The sequence below is a fragment of the Chinchilla lanigera genome, unplaced genomic scaffold, assembly GCF_000276665.1.
Source record: "Chinchilla lanigera isolate Chin_1 unplaced genomic scaffold, ChiLan1.0 scaffold00077, whole genome shotgun sequence".
In the NCBI taxonomy this organism is placed as follows: domain Eukaryota; kingdom Metazoa; phylum Chordata; class Mammalia; order Rodentia; family Chinchillidae; genus Chinchilla; species Chinchilla lanigera.
Genome location: NW_004955478.1, coordinates 9,263,076 through 9,280,484, shown reverse-complemented (window position 1 = coordinate 9,280,484; position 17,409 = coordinate 9,263,076). Strand labels below are relative to the sequence as shown.

The window sequence follows — 17,409 nt, the reverse complement described above, 5'->3', positions numbered from 1 at the left end:
AAATAAAAAACGACAAAGCCCAGGTGGGGTGGCGGGCTCAGCCACAGACCGGACAACTTAGTGAGCACCGGTCTCAAAACAGAACAAAAGGGGCTGGGATGGAGCCAGTGTGAGGCCCCGGCTTCCATGCTCAGCACAAAGGAAAAAGAGCACCAGTTTGTTCTGAAATTCCTTTAACTGGACATTTATTTATATAAATTAGGAGGAAAAAGGTTTAAAGGATATAAAACAAAGTGTTAATGAGTTAAATGAATAGTGGGGGATTTTCCTTCATTTTATCTGTATCTTCTAAGTCTTTTCTAATAAACATTCACCTTGCAGTAAGAAAAACACACACACACACACACACACACACACACACACAGCTATTTTTAAAGTTGTTAAACCAGTTTATACAATTATCTAGGGCTGCTAAAAGGCTGTCCAGGTCCTATGAAAGCTCAAGTTGAACAAATTAGGGTACAAGGGTCCTTCCAGGTTTCAGCTCCACGGCACATGCTTACACAGCCCAGAAGTCTCATGGACGGGAACTGAAAGAAAAGCATAAAACGATTAACTGCCTCTGTCCCGGGCTAACACCCAAAGGAATAATCCAGAATGAGACCTTAAATTAACCTTTAGCTTTGAAACCACTCCACCCACTGAACTAGAAGTTACCAGTATTCACCACCAGAGGGACCCTCGGCTCCTCTGAAACAGTGTAGCATGAAGTTTGACACAAGAAAACGCACAACCATCTCTTCCAAACTTCTAAAAACTTGCATTAAAAGCATCAAAAGATGGCAAAAAAAAAAAAAAAAAGTTTTACAGGCCAAAGATAACTGTATAAAGTCATTTTTAGCGTACTTTTTAAAAAATGTTTCAAGGTCAGGCATGGTGGCACACGCTTCTAATCCCAGCACTCAGGAGGCTGAGGCAAGAGGATCGTTGCAAGTTCGAGACCAGCCTGGGCTACAAAGTGAGCTCAAGGTCAGCCTGGACTGCATATCGAGACCTTATCTCAAAAAGACAAAAACATTAAATTAAATTAAATTAAAATTTAAAAAATAAAGTGTTTCACAAAAAAGGGCCAAGGGCTGGACGTTTTGAGTGGCTCCAATTATGAAAACTAATACAGTAATTTCAAGTGAAGACAGAGATTCAGCGTTCTTCAAGAGAATACGTAGTGGAAGTGCTGAACGGGAACACACAGCTTTTAGTGAGGAAGAGGGAAAAAGCCCTTGCAGGAGGAAACATGTCAAAAACAAACATAACTCAACCACCATATCTGCACAGAGCTGGCCTTGAGAAATGATAGCAAGCCTTGTGCCTGGTTTTTGGAAAGGAGCTTTTGTTCAAAACGTTCAAAAGATCATGAGAATAGCAAAAGTATTTTCTTTTTTTTTTTCTTTTTTCTTTTGGTACCAGGAATCAAACTCAGGACCTTGCACTTGCCAGGCAGGTGCTGTGCCACTGAGCCATACATATCCCCGGCCTGATAAAAGTATTTTCACTATCTTTTAAATAAACTCACGTCTTTTTCTTCATAGTCAGAAAGAACTTACAGCTTGTTCCCACTTTGGTGGGAAAAGTAATGTCTGCGGGTTCTTCTGTTTGTTTTTGGAGACAGGGTCTCATTATGCAGTCCAGGCTGTCCTTGAGAGCTCACTTTGTAGCCCAGGCTGGCCTTGAACTCAGTGATTCTCCTGCCTCAGCCTCCTAAGTGCTGGGATTACAGGAATGCGCCGCCATGCCTGGCTAGTAATGTCATTTTTACCCTTAGGTTTACTTATAAAATGTATGTACAGCTGGGCATGGTGGCGCATGCCTGTCATCACAGCACTCAGGAGGCTGAGGCAGGAGGATCCTTACAAGTTCAAGACCAGCCTGGGCTACAAAGTGAGCTCCAGGTCATCCTGAACTGCATAGCCAGACCCTGTTTCCAAAAATAAATAAATAAAAAAGTATGTGCAATGAAGCCAAGCACGATGGTGCACGTCCCAGTACTGTACTTTGCAAGGCTAAGGCAGGGGTATCACAAATTTGAGCCCAACCTGGGACCCTGCCTCAAAAACAAGTAAAACATTTTAAAAGGGGTGGACATGTCGGTAAACGCAAAGGCCCTGAGTTCAATCCCCAGTACTGCAAAATCAATCCATTAACCTGCAGTGGCATACCAATGCACCATTGCCTAGCTCTGCACTATTGAAATAAACCTTTCTTTCCTCTTTTCTAAATATAGCAATACAAAAAAATATAAAATAAACATAGCAATACAGCTCTTGGACGTCTCCTCAACCAACTTTATATTAACAGCATACTTTCTTCTAAATTTCTGTGGCAACAGCAGCAGCGGAAATGCACGGCTGCAAAGCGTTCTCACAAACTACACACATGTGCTAACCCAGCCCGGGCCGGGGTGACCGGGAAACGCAAGGCAAACTGGCCGCAGGGTCTCCCCCATTTTCTTCCCAGCGCGCACACGCATCAGCGCCTCCTCGGGCAGAAACGACTCCGGGAGAGCAGCCGCCCGCTCGGTCCCTTTCCCCGGACACCGCCTCCCGACTCAGGACCCGCCCTGCGGGAGGAGACCGGCGCCACCCGGGAGCCGGACCCCAGCGCCGCCCTATCCTTCCTACCTCTTTTCCCGCCCGGACCGCACCTTCCGGAAGGGGCGTGGCCAGCGGCGTTCTCGCGTTACGGAAAGAAGGCATTTCCGGTTCCGGTGGCATGGCTGCCGCGTACCCCGAGGGCGGCCCTGCCGCCCAGGAGGGGAAGAGAGAGCAGTTCGGGAGCCGCTTCCTGAGCGATCCGTCGCGTGTCTTCCACCACAATGCCTGGTAACTGCCCTGCCCCTCTCCAGACTTGCGACGCGCCCCCGTCCCGCGCTCCTGGGCGCTTCCGCAAGCTCCGGACAGCTCGGCCGCTGGTCCAGCTACCCCGCCCGAGGTGCTGTCCTCCCGGCAGCGGCGCGCACTGCCCCCGGCCGAGGCTGACGCCCCTGAGCCGCGCGTTTGGTTTTCCCAGGGACAACGTGCAGTGGACGGAAGAGCAGGCTGCGGCGGCCGAGAGGAGAGTGCGGGAGAACAGTGCCCAGCGGGTGTGCCAAGAGAAACAGGGTGCGCCCGGGCGGGACTCCAGGGCACCCACGGCCGGCGCGGGGCGGGGCGCGCCTCCCGGAGAGCCCAGAGCGCGGCGGCCGCCAGGGTCCTTTGTCACTGGCTTGGCGCAGCACGGAGGGGAGCGGCCCAGGAGAGGAGGCAAAGGGGTGGCTTTGTAGCAAAACCTCGCCGGGACATTGGGAGTGCTTTGGTTTTGGTTTTAGGGGTTCTCGCGGTTGTATTGAGGGCAGAGTAACTCTGTTCTGCTGATTGAATTTAAATCATGTAGATGGTAACCGCGTGATCAGGTGAATATTTTTTTTCCCCCGGCTGGTACCGGGAATCGAACTCACGACCTTGCGCTTGCCAGGCAGGCGCTGTGCCGCTGAGCTAAATCCCCAGCCCCCAGGTGAACATTTTAAAGGCTGTACTTTTTGCATTATTTACACTTTGCTTAAAGGTTGCATTGGCACTAGATTTGAAGTAACCAGATTCTAAATATTAGCGGGAGAAGAGGTTAATAACTGGTGCTAGTGTGTCTTTGAAGCGGGACAGTTGACATTAGCTGTAAATAAGTTCTTGAGACCCAACTAATAAAAATGTTTAAATGTTTGCAGTTGATTATGAGGTTAATGCCCATAAATACTGGAATGACTTCTACAAAATCCATGAGAATGGGTTTTTCAAGGATAGACATTGGCTTTTTACGGAATTCCCGGAGCTGGCACCTAGCCAAAACCAAAATCACTTGAAGGATTTGCTCTTGGAGAACAAAAAGGATGAAATCTCGGACTGCCAGAACAGTAAGGATGGACGGGGTTTAACAGTAGAAGAACCCAAATGTTCTTCAACTGGCCTGGAACGTAAAACACAGACACCTCCTGAGGGGGAGACTGTCACTCAGAAATTGAGTCACCTGCAAATTGGTGCGGATAGGCTGCCTGGATCCTCAGCCACCTACCGAATACTTGAGGTAACCTCGTTTTACTGTGCAGGTAGTGGGGTTAAACTGTCATGTTGGGGCTGGGGATTTAGCTCAGCGACAAAAGCGCCTGCCCGGCAAGCTCAAGGTCGTGAGTTCGGTTCCCGGTACCGGAGAAAAACCAAAAAAAAAAAAAAAACTGTCATGTTACGCACACAGCACCTCTGGTGTGGTCTTGCACAAGCCCCTCAGCTTCATCAATGCTAAGATGGAGATAATGTGTATAAAGTGGCTAAAGACGATGTCCGGTACATAGTAAGCCCTCAGTAAATTGTTGCTGTTTTTACTACCCCGTGCAGCGCTGTATTTAAAACAAGGTTGTCGTGCTTCTCTTTTTCTAAACTTTTCGATTGGATTTGTTTGTCCCGTAATCATATAATGGAGCTCAGTAAGAAGCTGTTTCATCTCAAGCCAGGCATGTGGCACACACCTATAATCCCAGCGCTCAGGAGGCTGAGGCAGAAAGAGCGCTGTGAGTTTGAGGCCAGCCTGGGCTACAGAGTGAGTTCAAGGCCAGCCTGAACTGCATAGTGAGACCCTGTCTCAAAAAGATAAGAAAAAAAGAAAAGAAAAGAGAATATATTTTATCTACAGGACCACTTGCCAGAACTCAAAAAGTATAAGGAGAGCACATGTCTTTTTGTCTTTTTCTAGACCAATTGCCCTCTGGTTTGAAAACCTTGTCTTCTATGCTTGTCTCCTTAAGGGTCCCTGAGGTCAAGACAAAGAACTGTAGCTCAGTGGTACAGTGCTTACCTAGCTCACACGCTTGAGTTCCTGGGGCTGTCCCTAGCACTACAACAACAAAAAAAAGGAAATAACCTGAGTACTATAGCTTTAATGTAATTGCACAAGATTAATTACTGTTGGTTGTTGATTATATAGATTCAGGGAATTAGTAGTTGATTCTGTTCTACGATTAATAGTTTACTTCTATCTGCAGGTTGGTTGTGGTGTGGGAAACACAGTCTTTCCAATTTTACAGACTAACAAGTAAGTACAGTATGTTGTCAAATTTATGTGACAGCGAAGAGAAGAAAAGCAGTTTTATTTTTTCCAAACTTTTACTGTATCGGCCAGGCATAGTGGTGCATGCCTGTAATCCCAGCACTCAGGAGGCTGAGGCAGGAAGATCACTGAGTTTGAGGCCAACCTGAACTACATAGTGAGACCCTGTCTCAAAAAAATAAACAACCACAAAAAAACATTTTTTACTATTTTACTATATTGAAGCCTGGTATGATGGCACAGACCTATTATCCCAGTGCTTGGGATGCTGAGGGAGGAGGATCACCACCAACTTGAGGCCAACCTGGGCTACATATTGAGTTCAAGGCCAGCCTAAACTATGTAGTGAGACTTTAAAAAAAAAAAAAAAGAAAATGTTCACTATATCAAACTATCAGCAGTGATCAGCAAGAAGCATGGATTACAGGAGATTTAGATTCCTGTATTATCCTTTCATGGCTTTAATGCTGCATGTATTACCTTTGTTCTCAGGGAAATGAATGAGATTTAAGACCTGTTACCAGGGCTGGGAGTGTAGCTCAGTGGTAGAGTGCTTGCCTGGTACATACAAGTACCTGTATTCAGTCCCCAGCACTGCGTAAGTACATACATACATACATATATACATACATACATAATATCGGGGTGGGGTTGGGGCTATAGCTCAGTGGCAGAGCAGTTGCATAAGGTGTGCAGGGCACTAGTTTTGATTCCCAGCAACACACACACACACACACACACACACACAGTTTTTTAAATAATAAAGCCTGGTGTGGTTCCATTTTTCCTCTCTATCTCTGTGAGGAAGTCAGTGGCTAGTCTGTCATTGCTCCTGCGATAAAGGTGACAAAGCTGGCTCCCCCCTCCCACGCACGCACACACAGTATTGGGGATTAAATCTGTGGCCTTCACACTGAGCTACATCCCCAGCCCCTTTTTATGTTTTATTTAGAGACAAGGTCTTGCTAAGTCACTAGGTTGCCCAGACTGGGCTTGAATTTGTGATCCTCCTGCCTCAGCTTCCTAGAGTACTGGGACTGCAGGCATGCTCCATCATGCCCAGCAGAAAGCTGACCTACATGAAGGTCCTTCATATTCTGTACATTGTTAGCAATCCACATCAAATGGAAAGAAGGCTTCCTTCAAAGATTATAGCCTTGGACACATCATCTGTAATCCCAGCAACTCAGTTGGCTGAGGCAAGAAGATCACACATGTAACGCCCACCTGGGCACTTTAGTGAGATCCTGTCACAAAATAGAAAAGAACTATCAATGAAAAAAAAAAAGGTATCAATGAAGATAAAAATAAATGGAAATGGCATCTTCCCCATGGCTGGCTTGTGCCTTTTGTTTTGTGGTGTTGGGGAATTGAACCCAGTATCTTGTAAGGCAAGAAACATCCTAAGAAAGTTCTCTGCCACTGAGCCACACCTCCAGTCTGGTTGTGCCTTTTTTTTTTTTTTAATTCAAACTATTTTATTATTACTATTCACATACCACCAAGGCAACCAGCTATTTAATAGAACCACAAAAATTTAGAGCTGAAAAAGAACGTAGGATGTAGCCTGTCAGTCTGTTTTATAAATGAGTAACCTGATCCAGTGTGATCTGAAGTCGTACAGTAAGCTGTGAACAGAGCTGGCTCTATGACCTCACTTTCAGTTCGAGGTTGAGCCCCTTAAGATGACTGTGCTCAGCACCTCATTAGAATTCACAGTCGAAGTAATTTGCTTGCTTAGACTTGACACAGGCTTTCTACTACCTGTGAATTGATCTCATTTGGTTTCCCGTGATTGGCAAAGCCTTCTCCAGGATTATATCGTAGGAAGTACGTCTTGTTATTTATCCCTCAATAAGTTGGTCACGCTCTCCATGTCTTTTCCTGACTCTGTACCTTCCCAGAACGTCCCCTTCTATTTCTACTAGGTTGTTTCCTTCCTTCAGGTCCTAGATCAGAAACCTCTAGAAAACTTTCCGGTTAATGCAGTCTAATTGTGTCACTCTGCAGTCCTTGCGACCTTTCTAAGTTTCTTTTTTTAACTTAATGGTTACTTTCTGTCAGAGGTTCCTAACATTTTTTTTAAATAATAAATTCTAGAATTACAAGTTTTTTTATATTTTGATGTCTTCTGAGTAAACGTGTTTCATCCTTGAAACCAATTTAATAGTTATTGATACCAACTTAACATTTTGTATATTGCTGCCCGTGCTGAGACTTGTGTTGCACACGAAGGATAACAAGTAAGACAAGCCCTAGGGTTTTTCTCTGTTCCCCTTTGCCTCCCTGCGTCTGGGTAGCGTCCAGCGCTTAATGGACCGTCAGTGAGTATTTGGTGAACAAATAAGTGAAAGACGTAATCTCTGCTGTCGCGTCGCTGTGCAGTGAGACGGGCAAACCCGGCTGGGTTCGTAGCTCGGAGAAAACGCCACAGTAGCTCGGGGAGAAGAAAGACACAAGGATTCTCATCGTCCGTCAGCCAAGGCCTGATTGAAAGGCAGAGTAGATTTTAACGGACAAAGAAGAAGTTATTTAGAGGGGCTGGGGATTTAGCTCAGCGGCACAGCACCTGCCTGGCAAGCACGAGGTCGTGGGTTCGGTTCCCGGTACCGGAAAAAAAAAAAAAGAAAAGGTTATTTTGAAACTCATCAATCATTTGATAAAACTAATGTGATAGTAGTTATATCTGCAGGACCTAACGAGAGTGTAGATTTTAAAAGCTCTTGACCAAAATATAGTATGTTCTAAGAAGTCGTTTCTTTGAATGAGTGCTACGATATTTTTGCCATTTGATATTTTGACTGCTGCGCAATGAAGACAGGAGACATAGTCTAGTTTGCAACTAACTGTTCTGTTACTTTTCTTCCCATTTCAGTGACCCAGGCCTCTTTGTTTATTGTTGTGATTTTTCTTCCACAGCTGTAGAACTGGTCCAGGTGAGTACAGTGGCTCCTATCAGTAATTTTTAGTAATTGGAGGAAAAGGTGGCCTTCTAAAGATCAAAGTCACTATTTTCCTGTATTATGGCCTCAAAGTAAAAGATTCATTGAAGAAAAAGCCACACACTCAACTACAGACCTCTGTGCAGGGTTCGTGACGTCTCCGAACTTACTTTAAGGGATTGAAATGAGAGGATTCATCCTAGCATGGAGATGCACGCCTGTAATCCCACTTCTGTGGGAGGCTGAGGCAGCCTACGCAACTTAGCTACTTAGTGAAACCCAGTCTCAGAGAAAGGCTGGGGATTGGGTGTAACGGCGCATGCCTGTCATCCCAGCATTCAGGAGGCTGAGGCAGGAGGATTCCCGGGGGTTTGAGACCAGCCTGGGCTACATAGTGAGTTCAAGGCCAGCGTGGGCTACGTAGCGAGACCCTGCCCTAAGAAAAAAAGAAAAAGGGAAGTGCTTTGGCTCAGTCAGGGGAAAGCTACAAAAAACAAACATGTAGACAAACTCAAGCACTAAAGGAGAATTCATAGAAGTTAGGGGATCACTGTGTAGCCCAGGCCTGGAAAGGTATCACACTCCAAGGACAGGGGTGCTGGTGAGGTGGGGCCCCCCCTCCTGTTACAGCACCCTCAGGCTCCCGGAGCTGACCTCTCACTGCCGCGCACCCACGTGTTCATTGTGCCGTCAGACCGCCTGTCCAGTAGGGTTGACGGCGTGTGCACTTGACCCTGACGTGCTTGCGCCTCCCAACCGCATACAGGTCCACCTCACTGAGACCCTCGCCGGACGGACTGGCCCAGTTGCCAAGTCCCGAGTCTGGGTGACATAGCCTAGCTCTAAGTCCGCCTGCCCTGTTTGACCCCACTGGAGCCAGTGAGGAGCAGGCACATTTTTGGAGAAGTGCGACATGACTAGGGGATGGCCGTAAAATGTACCTGTTACCGTAATCTATGCTGCCCTTGGCTCAGGGGCTCAGGAACTGGTAGTTCTGTCTGCGTGAATTACTACTGTAGCTCAAGACCTGCTTGGCTAGGGGGTCACGGCACAGGCTTGCAGTTCCAGCACTCAGGAGGCTGAGGCAGGAAGATTGCTGCAAGCTGAGCTGCATAGCGGGATCCTGTCTCAAAAACCCAGACAAACAAACGAAAAGACCAGATGAGTCCCAAGGCTTCCCTCCTTAGCTGTGTAGTACCGAAGTTTAGGTTAACCTGCTTTGCATCTGGGGAGGTGGATTTTCCCGGGGAATTCTGTGCTCTTTGTGATACTCTGTAGTTGAGAGCTGTCTTAAATCATGCTTTTTAAATATAGTTTGTCTTCCGCCTTAGAGAGTTTTATGCTTTGTTGGTCATTTGCTTTCCCAGTCCTTCTCCAGGCCTCAGGTCTGACTCCGTGCAGGATAATGACAAAACAGAAAATCAAAGGAGTTAGAGTACTCAGTTTTAAAAGTAGCACTTAGATTGTGCAGGGTTTTCCCCGGCTCGGTCTGGTTCTCACGCCGGAGTCTCCCTAGAGAAGCGTGCGCTGCAGTGGCTGGAAGTGGGTTCCTCAGCGACAAGCAGCAGCAGGTGACACTTAAGCAAGAGAAGTTTTCCCGGGTGTTTTCACATTTCCCGACTCGCGTGTCTCTGCTTACCGCAGACAAACCCAGAGTATGACCCGGCTCGCTGTTTCGCCTTCGTTCACGATCTCTGTGATGAAGATCAGCGGTACCCAGTGCCTGAGGACAGCGTCGATGTCATTGTTCTCATATTTGTTCTCTCAGCAATTGTTCCAGACAAGTAAGTTTTAGGTCCCTCAGCTAATAGCCTAACAGAAACAAATCTTTGCTCAGAGACCTTGCAGTGCAGAGGTCTCAATAAAAAGCGTTTCCCTTACGTTCTAACAGAGGTGAGTAAGCCACGGGCGAGCCTGACAGCTGCCTCTGGTTTCAGTTACCTCGAGGCTTGGTGGTTCCCGTCACGGCTGTGGCGGAAGAGCAATCTGTAATTCAGAGTGTCATCATCCAGAGGCCTGCTGTTTCCAAGCTGCCGGGACTACAGTCGTTGGATAGTATCTCGTTATTAGTCTTTAAGTACTTGAAATAAAACAAGCTTATTAACAGTACAGAACTTACATTGGAGTTCAATGAGGGTGTTTTCTGAAGCTTAAATTTTTCAGAAACTGCGTACAAGCCAGGCATGGTGGCGCACACGTGTAATCCCAGCACTTGGGAGGCTGCAGCAGGAGCATTGCAAGTTTAAGGCCAAGTCTGAGCTACATAGCAAGACCCTGTCTCAGAGAAAGAAAAAAAGGCTGGGTACAGAATTCCACAAAATCAGGTTTCGATCAGAGGGAAGTCAGACGATGCACCTTGGAAGACATCATTAAAACCTATGTGCAGGGCCCTGGGGGTGTAGCTCAGAGAGGGGCTTGCTTAGATGTGGAGCCCTGGGGTCAGTGCATGGCACACACGAAGAAAACCAAGGTGCGCTGGCACACACCTGCAGTCCTACCCACTGAAGAAGCTGAGGCAGGAAGGTTGCATGAGGCCAGCCTGGACGATGTAAAGACACCTTATCTCTTTTTTAAAAAGGAAAGGACAGACAAACCTCAGACCTCGTGTACATGTCCGTGAAACTGTCTCAGGGCAGTAGAATCAGAGATTTCGACACCATTGACCAATCCTAAACAATCCCTTGACATTACGTGAGTCAGAGGTAAGGGGCTTGACTCGTACCATGGTCTGGATATGCCACACACCAAAACGCTGGGATTAGCGTAGTTCCTGAGAGACTTCAAAATCTGTACTCTGAGGCAAGAGTATTGCCACCAGTTTGAGGCCAGCCTGGATAGTGAGACCCTGTCTCGGAGGGGGAAAAAACCAGCTGTCTACTTCGTGAATGTCGGGCAAAGGTTCTGAAGTGGTTAGTGTCAGAGATCGAGATAAGCAGGTATCGGGGAATCAGACCACGTGACTGCAGACGCCCAGGACCGCTCCTGGCTGCACCGCGCTGGAGCTCGAGGCGGCCGACCCAGTTGTCTGGCCTACTTCTCTGGGGTAACATCAGTCGTCCAAGCTAACGGGATGTTATGACACCTAAAATATTTCTGAAAGTGTGTAGCGTGCTTACTCCCAAATGTATCAGTGCTTAATCCTGTATCGTGATTTTTGAAAAAAACTGCGTATATTAGCCTCCTGTCACTATAAAGTAATGCCTGAAGCAATCAACTGGTAAAGAGAAAACGCGTATTCTGACTTTCGATTTCCAAGCTACGCCCTACAGTGACTTGGCCCCATAGCTCTGAGGCCTGCAGCAAAGCAGCACGCTGTGGGGGGAGTGCGCTGTGTCGTGGCCAGGAGGCAGGGAGGGAGGAAGAGCCCGCGGGCCCCTCCAGTGCCCGCGCAGGGCCTAGCGACCCCGCTCGGCCCGCCTCTTCAGAGTTCTACCTCATCCCAGTAGCGCCATGCTGGGGGCCAGGCCACGTACTTCCTTTGGGGAATGCTCCAGTTCAGGACCTAGCAGTGCCCCTGGAAAGTGCAGTCACGTGAAGCACTCCAAGCAGTATTCATTTGCATGCCAATTGCATCCCCACCTAAGTTGCAAATTCGTTTTGTGTTTTTTTTTTTTGGTTTTTTTTTTTTTGGTTTTTCTCCGGTACCGGGAACCGAACTCACGACCTTGCGCTTGCCAGGCAAGCGCTTTGTCGCTGAGCTAAATCCCTAGCCCCTAGTTGCAAATTCGTTGAAACCAGGCCTGGTAGCGCCTGCCTGTAATCCCAGCATTCTGGGAGCGAAGCAGTCCGCACCGGACGCTCGGATCCAGTGGGGCAGCAGGTGAGTCGCTAGCAGTCCCCGTACAGAATGACTGGGGCTCCCAGAGCCCTGGTGTGATCGCAGGACCAGAAGGAAGTGAGCCGGAGCAGTAACGCTCCCAGAGCAGGTCGTGTTGGGCCTCTCCTGACTGCAGCAAGGGCAGGGCGCTCTGGTCTCGGGGCTGGTGTGTCAGGGTTAGGAAGTGCTTTTGTTTCGGGGGGGCTGTGCTGCAGTGAGAAGGAGCGCTGTACCTGAGGAGACCTAACCTTCTGTGCTGTCCCACAGGATGCAGAAGGCCATAAACAGGCTGAGCCGGCTCCTGAAGCCCGGAGGGTTGATGCTGCTGCGGGATTACGGCCGGTACGACATGGCGCAGCTTCGGTTTAAGAAAGGTATTTCGCCACGCTAAGCAAAACGACGATATTGTCATCAGCATTTAGGTCAATAGAAAAAGACAACAGCAAGGAAAGACAGTTAACTTTAGAAGTGCTACTTTCAGAAAGACGTGATTACATAAGTCATTTTAAATGCAGTATGACAAAAGATGCCATTAAAAAGTTAGAAGAGGACTGGGGTGTAGCTTACCGGCGGACCACGTGCCCCGCATGTGCAAGGCCCAGGGTTCCATTCCTGGCGCGCTAAAGAAGTAAACAAAAGGGCAATGGGTAAAGCCCAGGCTTCGGCCCCCAGCAGGGGAAAAAACTGAAAGACGAGTGGCAGATTGAAGAGATGTTTTCACTGGATAAAACACACACTGTTGTCTTTCCAAAGAGTTGTCATGAAATTGACCAGGGAAAGAAAGCTCAGTGGCCCACTCCAAGAACAGTTCATGCAAGAGCACATCTAAATGGCCAGGAAATGAGACCTCAAGGACGATAGAAAGGGTGATTCTGCGTCACTTTTCCTGTCAGTTCAAAGAAAGAGGTGCACATCTCCTGGTGGAAATACAAAATTGCGATGGCCTTTTTCTCCCCACTTCTGTCCTGGGGATGAACTCACAGCCTTCACATTGACCTACATGCCCAGCCTTTTTTACGTTTTGTTTTTTGTTTTTTCTTTTTTTCTTTTTGAGACAAGGTCTCACTAAGTAGCTCTGGCTGGGCTCAAACTTGAGATCCCTCTACCACAGCCTCCGGAGTGCTGGGGTTACAGGTATATACTACCATACCTGCCTCCGCCATGGCCTTTTGGGTTTTTTTTGTGGTTTGGTTTGGTTTGGTTTGGTTTGGTTTGGTTTGGTTTGGTTTGGTTTGGTTTGGTTTTTGAGACAGGGTCTTACTGTATAGTGCAGGCTGGCCTTGAACTTGCTTATATAGCCTAGACTGGCCTCGAGCTAACAGTGGTCCTCCTGCCTCAGCCTCCCAAGTGCTAGGATTACAAGGGTGCACCACCATGCCCAGCTATTCTTTTTAAATTAATTAAAGTTTATTGGTACATTCTAGGTATACATAATGGTCACATTCATCATAGGAAATTTGAACCTGTACATGATACATTGTTTTTCCCATCCCCCTCCCCTCCCTTCAGTCCTTCTTCCTGTCCTTATTTACAGAAGCTTTGTTTCCACTTTTTCCTTCTCTCATTTTTTTCTTTTCCCTCCCTTTCCCCTCCCCCTGGCTAGTTCCCCTCCCCTGTAATTTTCTTCCCATTTCACAGTACCTGTTGTACATTTTGGTCCTTATTTACACTTTCAGTTTCTCACACCAGAGAAACAATGCAGTGTTTACAGGCGTGTGTCCGATGCCATGGCCTGACATTGTTCAGTCCAACAGATCTTTGGGGCAATCATTCAACATGGTTTGGTTTGGAGGCACATAATATATATGTTTAAGCAAAATCTTGGAAACAAAGTTAAGGGCTCTGAATAGAGGCGTATTTTAAATACACCTAGTGTGGCCCCCATACCACTGATCTTGGAGGATTTTCCATGCTTTATTCCAAGTGAGAAAAGCAATGTGCAAATGATTATTTTAACTTACCCCCGTGAGTAATAGTCCCTGGGAGAAAATAAATATATATGTGTAATTATGTAGACCTTCAGAAGTATATAAACGGATTACATGCCAAGTTGTTAGGGCAGGAGGGTTGGCAGGTGAAAAGGTGTGCCCATGATGAAGACAATGAGTTACATGTGCATGTGTGAAAAGACTTAAAAAAAAAAAAAAAAACGGGCATAGTGGCACACACCTGTAATCCCAGCACTTGGGAGGCTGAGGCAGGAGGATTGTTGTGGGTTCGAGACCAGCCTGGGCTACAAAGTGAGCTCAAGGCCAGCCTCTACTGCGTAGCGAGACCCTGTGTCAAAGAGACCCCCCCCCAAAAAAAAAGTGTGTGTGTGTGTGTGTATGTGTGTGTGTGTGAACACAGAAAGACATCCCAGGGAAGCTTCACCAAAGCGTCATGGGACTGTGTTGGACTTAGCAGCTGTGTGGCTTGTGGGCTTTTTTTATTTTGCTTTTTTTTTGTTGTTACAGAGTTTTGTTTGTTGCTTTGTTGTTGTCATTTGTTTTAGCAAAGTTTATGCCATTAAGTCAGCCCAGGAGTGGGATAATAAAACAAGTTGTTTTCCACATGTTACCTGACATTGAAGTCGGTTGTTCCCATATAGCTGCTCTTGTCCAAAGCACCATTCCCTCTTAAGAGAGGAGCTGCAGGCTCCTGCAGGGTACTGAGCGTCACCAGTACCAGAGCCCGCCCTCCACCCGAGAAGTCCGTATCTTGACGCAACTTGACAAGTGAGGAAATGCAAAGACATGCTTTAAAGTTGCCCTGACTTCCATGCTGTCACTCTGCAGGTCAGTGTCTGTCTGGGAATTTCTATGTAAGAGGTGACGGCACCAGAGTTTACTTCTTCACTCAAGGTATGAAAACGTGATCTTCATTTATGCCAAAGGGCCCCACGTGACCAGGTCACGTGGTCTTGTGTGTGTCACAAGGAGTCATCGGCCCCACCTGCCCTTCCGGCAGCCCGCCTCCTGCGGGTCCCCGCACTTCCACATTCACTGCTCGCGCTGGCCTTCAGCTCACGGCTTTGCTTTCTCCCCTCTCCTGCTTTATCCATCGTGGGAACCTGCGGGTCTCGCGGGGCTCCTCCCCGTTCAGGCTGGTCTGCCTGCACTCCAGGCTGTGCCTCCGGCACCGCTGCGTTAGAGCGGGGAGCCCGGAACGGCCCCCTCTGCGGCGCGACCTGTCCTCCACCGGTGCTCCGTGAACACTCCGCTCCCAGGGTCTGCGTGGAGTCACTACCTTGGGCCTTTGCCTAAAGTGACGACGCCCCTGAAAAGTTGCTTTCACAAATACGGAAATTTTTGTTTGCAGTTTTTTGTTGTTTTATAAAAAGAATAGGAATATAAAGCCCTTGTTTACCATCAATCCTCGGTATTGTAAGAAAAAGGAAAAGGTATATATGAAACTTCACTAAAAAATAAGAAATAAAATCTTGGGGGTGCTGGGGATTTAGCTCAGTGGCACAGCGCCTTCCTGGCATGCGTGAGGTCGTGAGTTTGATTCCTGGTACCGGAAAAAAACAACAACAACAAAAAAAAACAAGAAATAAAATCTTGGATTCCAGGCCACGCTGTGAAAGTCCCCCCAGCCCAGCGGTAGCTTGCTGTTGCCAAGGCTCCACCGCGTGCGTCGCTGAGCGGCTCCGCTAAGACCACTTACAGTGCATAGTGGCAGCCTCTCCCACACCCCCTGGCAGCGGGAGAGGTAGTTGACGAAATGCCTTTTCTTCGTGGAAAAACAGATACACGTCTTCTCTTTCCAAACCAGATGAGCTGGACACGCTTTTCACTAGCGCGGGCCTGGAGAAGGTGCAGAACCTGGCGGATCGCCGACTGCAGGTGAACCGAGGGAAACAGCTGACAATGTACCGAGTCTGGATTCAGTGCAAATACCGAAAGCCTCTTCCGCCCAGTCCCACCTGGGAGGCAGGGAGCCGCCTGCTCCTGACGTGACTCGGGCTCTTTGTGTTCGGGTTTCATAAAAAGAACATCTATAAATGGTGCATTGTTAACGCTGGACAGTTCAAGGATTCAAACGGGCCAGGCGTATGGCCCACGCCCGTAATCCCGGAGCTCCGCAGGCTGAGGCACGACGATCCCTGGAAGTTCGAGGCGAGGCCGGGCTGCATAGCAAGATCCTGTCTCAAAAAGAATTCATACAAGGACTGGGGTGCAGCTCAGCCTAGCACATGCGAGCCCCGAGGTTCTGACCCCAGAACAGCAAAGAGAAAAATTTTAACCCTGAACCTAGGAAAATGTACTTATTAAAAAGATAAACAGTTTTGTCTAATTTGTGAAGCCCATTGACATTATTGTAAACTTTCTCTTCTTCTGGCACTGGGAATCAAACTCAGGACCTGTGCTTGCCGGGCAGGCGCGGCGTCTCTGAGCTGTATCCCCGGCCCTGACGTAAACTTTTTGCAAGTTGTTTGAGTTCTCCGTCTTGTCATTTTGTAACTGAATGAATTTTTTAATAAATGGAATTTTATACCTAGGAATTTAAAAACAGACTTGTCAAGTGTTGGCGGTGCCCACCTGTAACCCTAACACCCTGGGCAGCTAAGTAAGGAGGATCACAGGTTGCCCAGGCTAGGCAGCTTTACAACTTGGGAAGACCCTGGCTCAAAATAAATAAATACAGAAAAAGGGCGAGGACATAGTTCAGTACAAGGGCCTCGGGTTTAGTCCCCAGTACCATAAAAAAAAAAAGAAAAAAGGGCCAGCCTGTGCTTAGTGTGTGCGAGGCACTGGAGTTTCATCTCTAGCGCACAAAAAGATTTATTCTGGGTGAGGTTGTTAGGTACAAGTGTCCCTTTGCTATTAAGTTTCATTAAATTATTTTCAAAATCCAGTATCTTGGCTTTGCAGTTATAATTCATACCAAAAAGATTACTAAAGATCCCAGTCAGTCGGGAGAAAGCACATTGGGAGGAAACCTCTGTCTTAGGGTGCTTCCCCTAAAACAAGCTTCAAAATGTGGTCTCAAAAAAAAAAAAAAAAATGTGGTCTCCTTATTAAATAAATACTGTGATCTCCATTTTAAATTCTGGTTCTCTGGCGTTTTCACACATTGCTCCCCGTCTCGTGTGTGTCTGAAGTATCAAAAGGGTGTGTAAATGGCCATCATGGTGCACACCTATAAGCACAGCACTCAGGAAGCTGAGGCAGGAAGATCACAAGTTTGAGGCCAGCCTGGGCTGCATAGTGAGTTCAAGACCAGCCTAAATTACAGAGTAAGACTGTCTCAAAAAAACAAAAAGTAAATAAATATTCTAATTGCCTCATTGTTTTTCATTGTTTCACCTAAGTGTGAAAATATGGTAAGATAAGCGTTTTTTTCAAATAACTCAAATTTAAGAAAGTAGGGATACTTTCCATAATGAAAAGAGAAAAGAAAACTTAAGACTCAGGGATATCTGGACATGGTGGCACTTACCCGTAATCCCAGCACTTACGGATGCTGAGGCTGGTGGATCCCAATTCAGGCCCAGTCTGGGCACTTTAAGGATTTAGTGAGACTCTCAGAAAAGCAAGATCACAGGGTAATGGTTGCTACATTGTGTCAACTTGAGAAGTTTAAAAGTTTGGGGCC

General features: G+C 47.3%; 1 protein-coding gene and 1 long non-coding RNA gene across 3 annotated transcripts; one reads left to right on the top strand and one right to left on the bottom strand.

Moving 5' to 3' along the window:
* Positions 1–368: 368 nt before the first annotated feature.
* Positions 369–2,705, bottom strand: LOC106146418. The gene is made up of 2 exons (XR_001230839.1): positions 2,619–2,705; positions 369–530 (listed from the first exon to the last, which is right to left on the bottom strand). It is a non-coding gene; the product is annotated as an uncharacterized LOC106146418 (long non-coding RNA).
* Mettl2a (methyltransferase like 2A) lies at positions 2,635–16,668 on the top strand. 2 transcript variants are annotated; one of them, XM_005402241.2, is made up of 9 exons: positions 2,635–2,819; positions 3,007–3,098; positions 3,698–4,053; positions 5,006–5,055; positions 7,946–8,006; positions 9,657–9,796; positions 12,097–12,203; positions 14,607–14,672; positions 15,586–16,323. In XM_005402241.2, the coding sequence occupies exons 1-9, from the start codon at positions 2,710–2,712 to the stop codon at positions 15,768–15,770; spliced, it is 1,167 nt and encodes a 388-aa protein (XP_005402298.1). In that variant the 5' UTR covers positions 2,635–2,709; the 3' UTR covers positions 15,771–16,323. The 2 variants fall into 2 exon arrangements, with proteins under 2 accessions (XP_005402298.1, XP_005402299.1); XM_005402242.2 differs by lacking the exon at positions 3,007–3,098 and having other exon boundaries at positions 2,726–2,819; positions 15,586–16,668.
* The last annotated feature ends 741 nt before the right edge of the window (positions 16,669–17,409 follow it).

What these genes read in the sequence shown, in the direction of transcription:
- Mettl2a (XM_005402241.2), top strand. Translation starts at nt 2,710, where the DNA reads ATGGCTGCCGCGTACCCCGAGGGCGGCCCTGCCGCCCAGGAGGGGAAG. An exon ending in CCACCTACCGAATACTTGAG is followed by an intron (nt 4,054 to 5,005) that starts GTAACCTCGTTT and finishes TTCTATCTGCAG; the next exon opens with GTTGGTTGTGGTGTGGGAAA. An exon ending in CCAATTTTACAGACTAACAA is followed by an intron (nt 5,056 to 7,945) that starts GTAAGTACAGTA and finishes TTCCCATTTCAG; the next exon opens with TGACCCAGGCCTCTTTGTTT.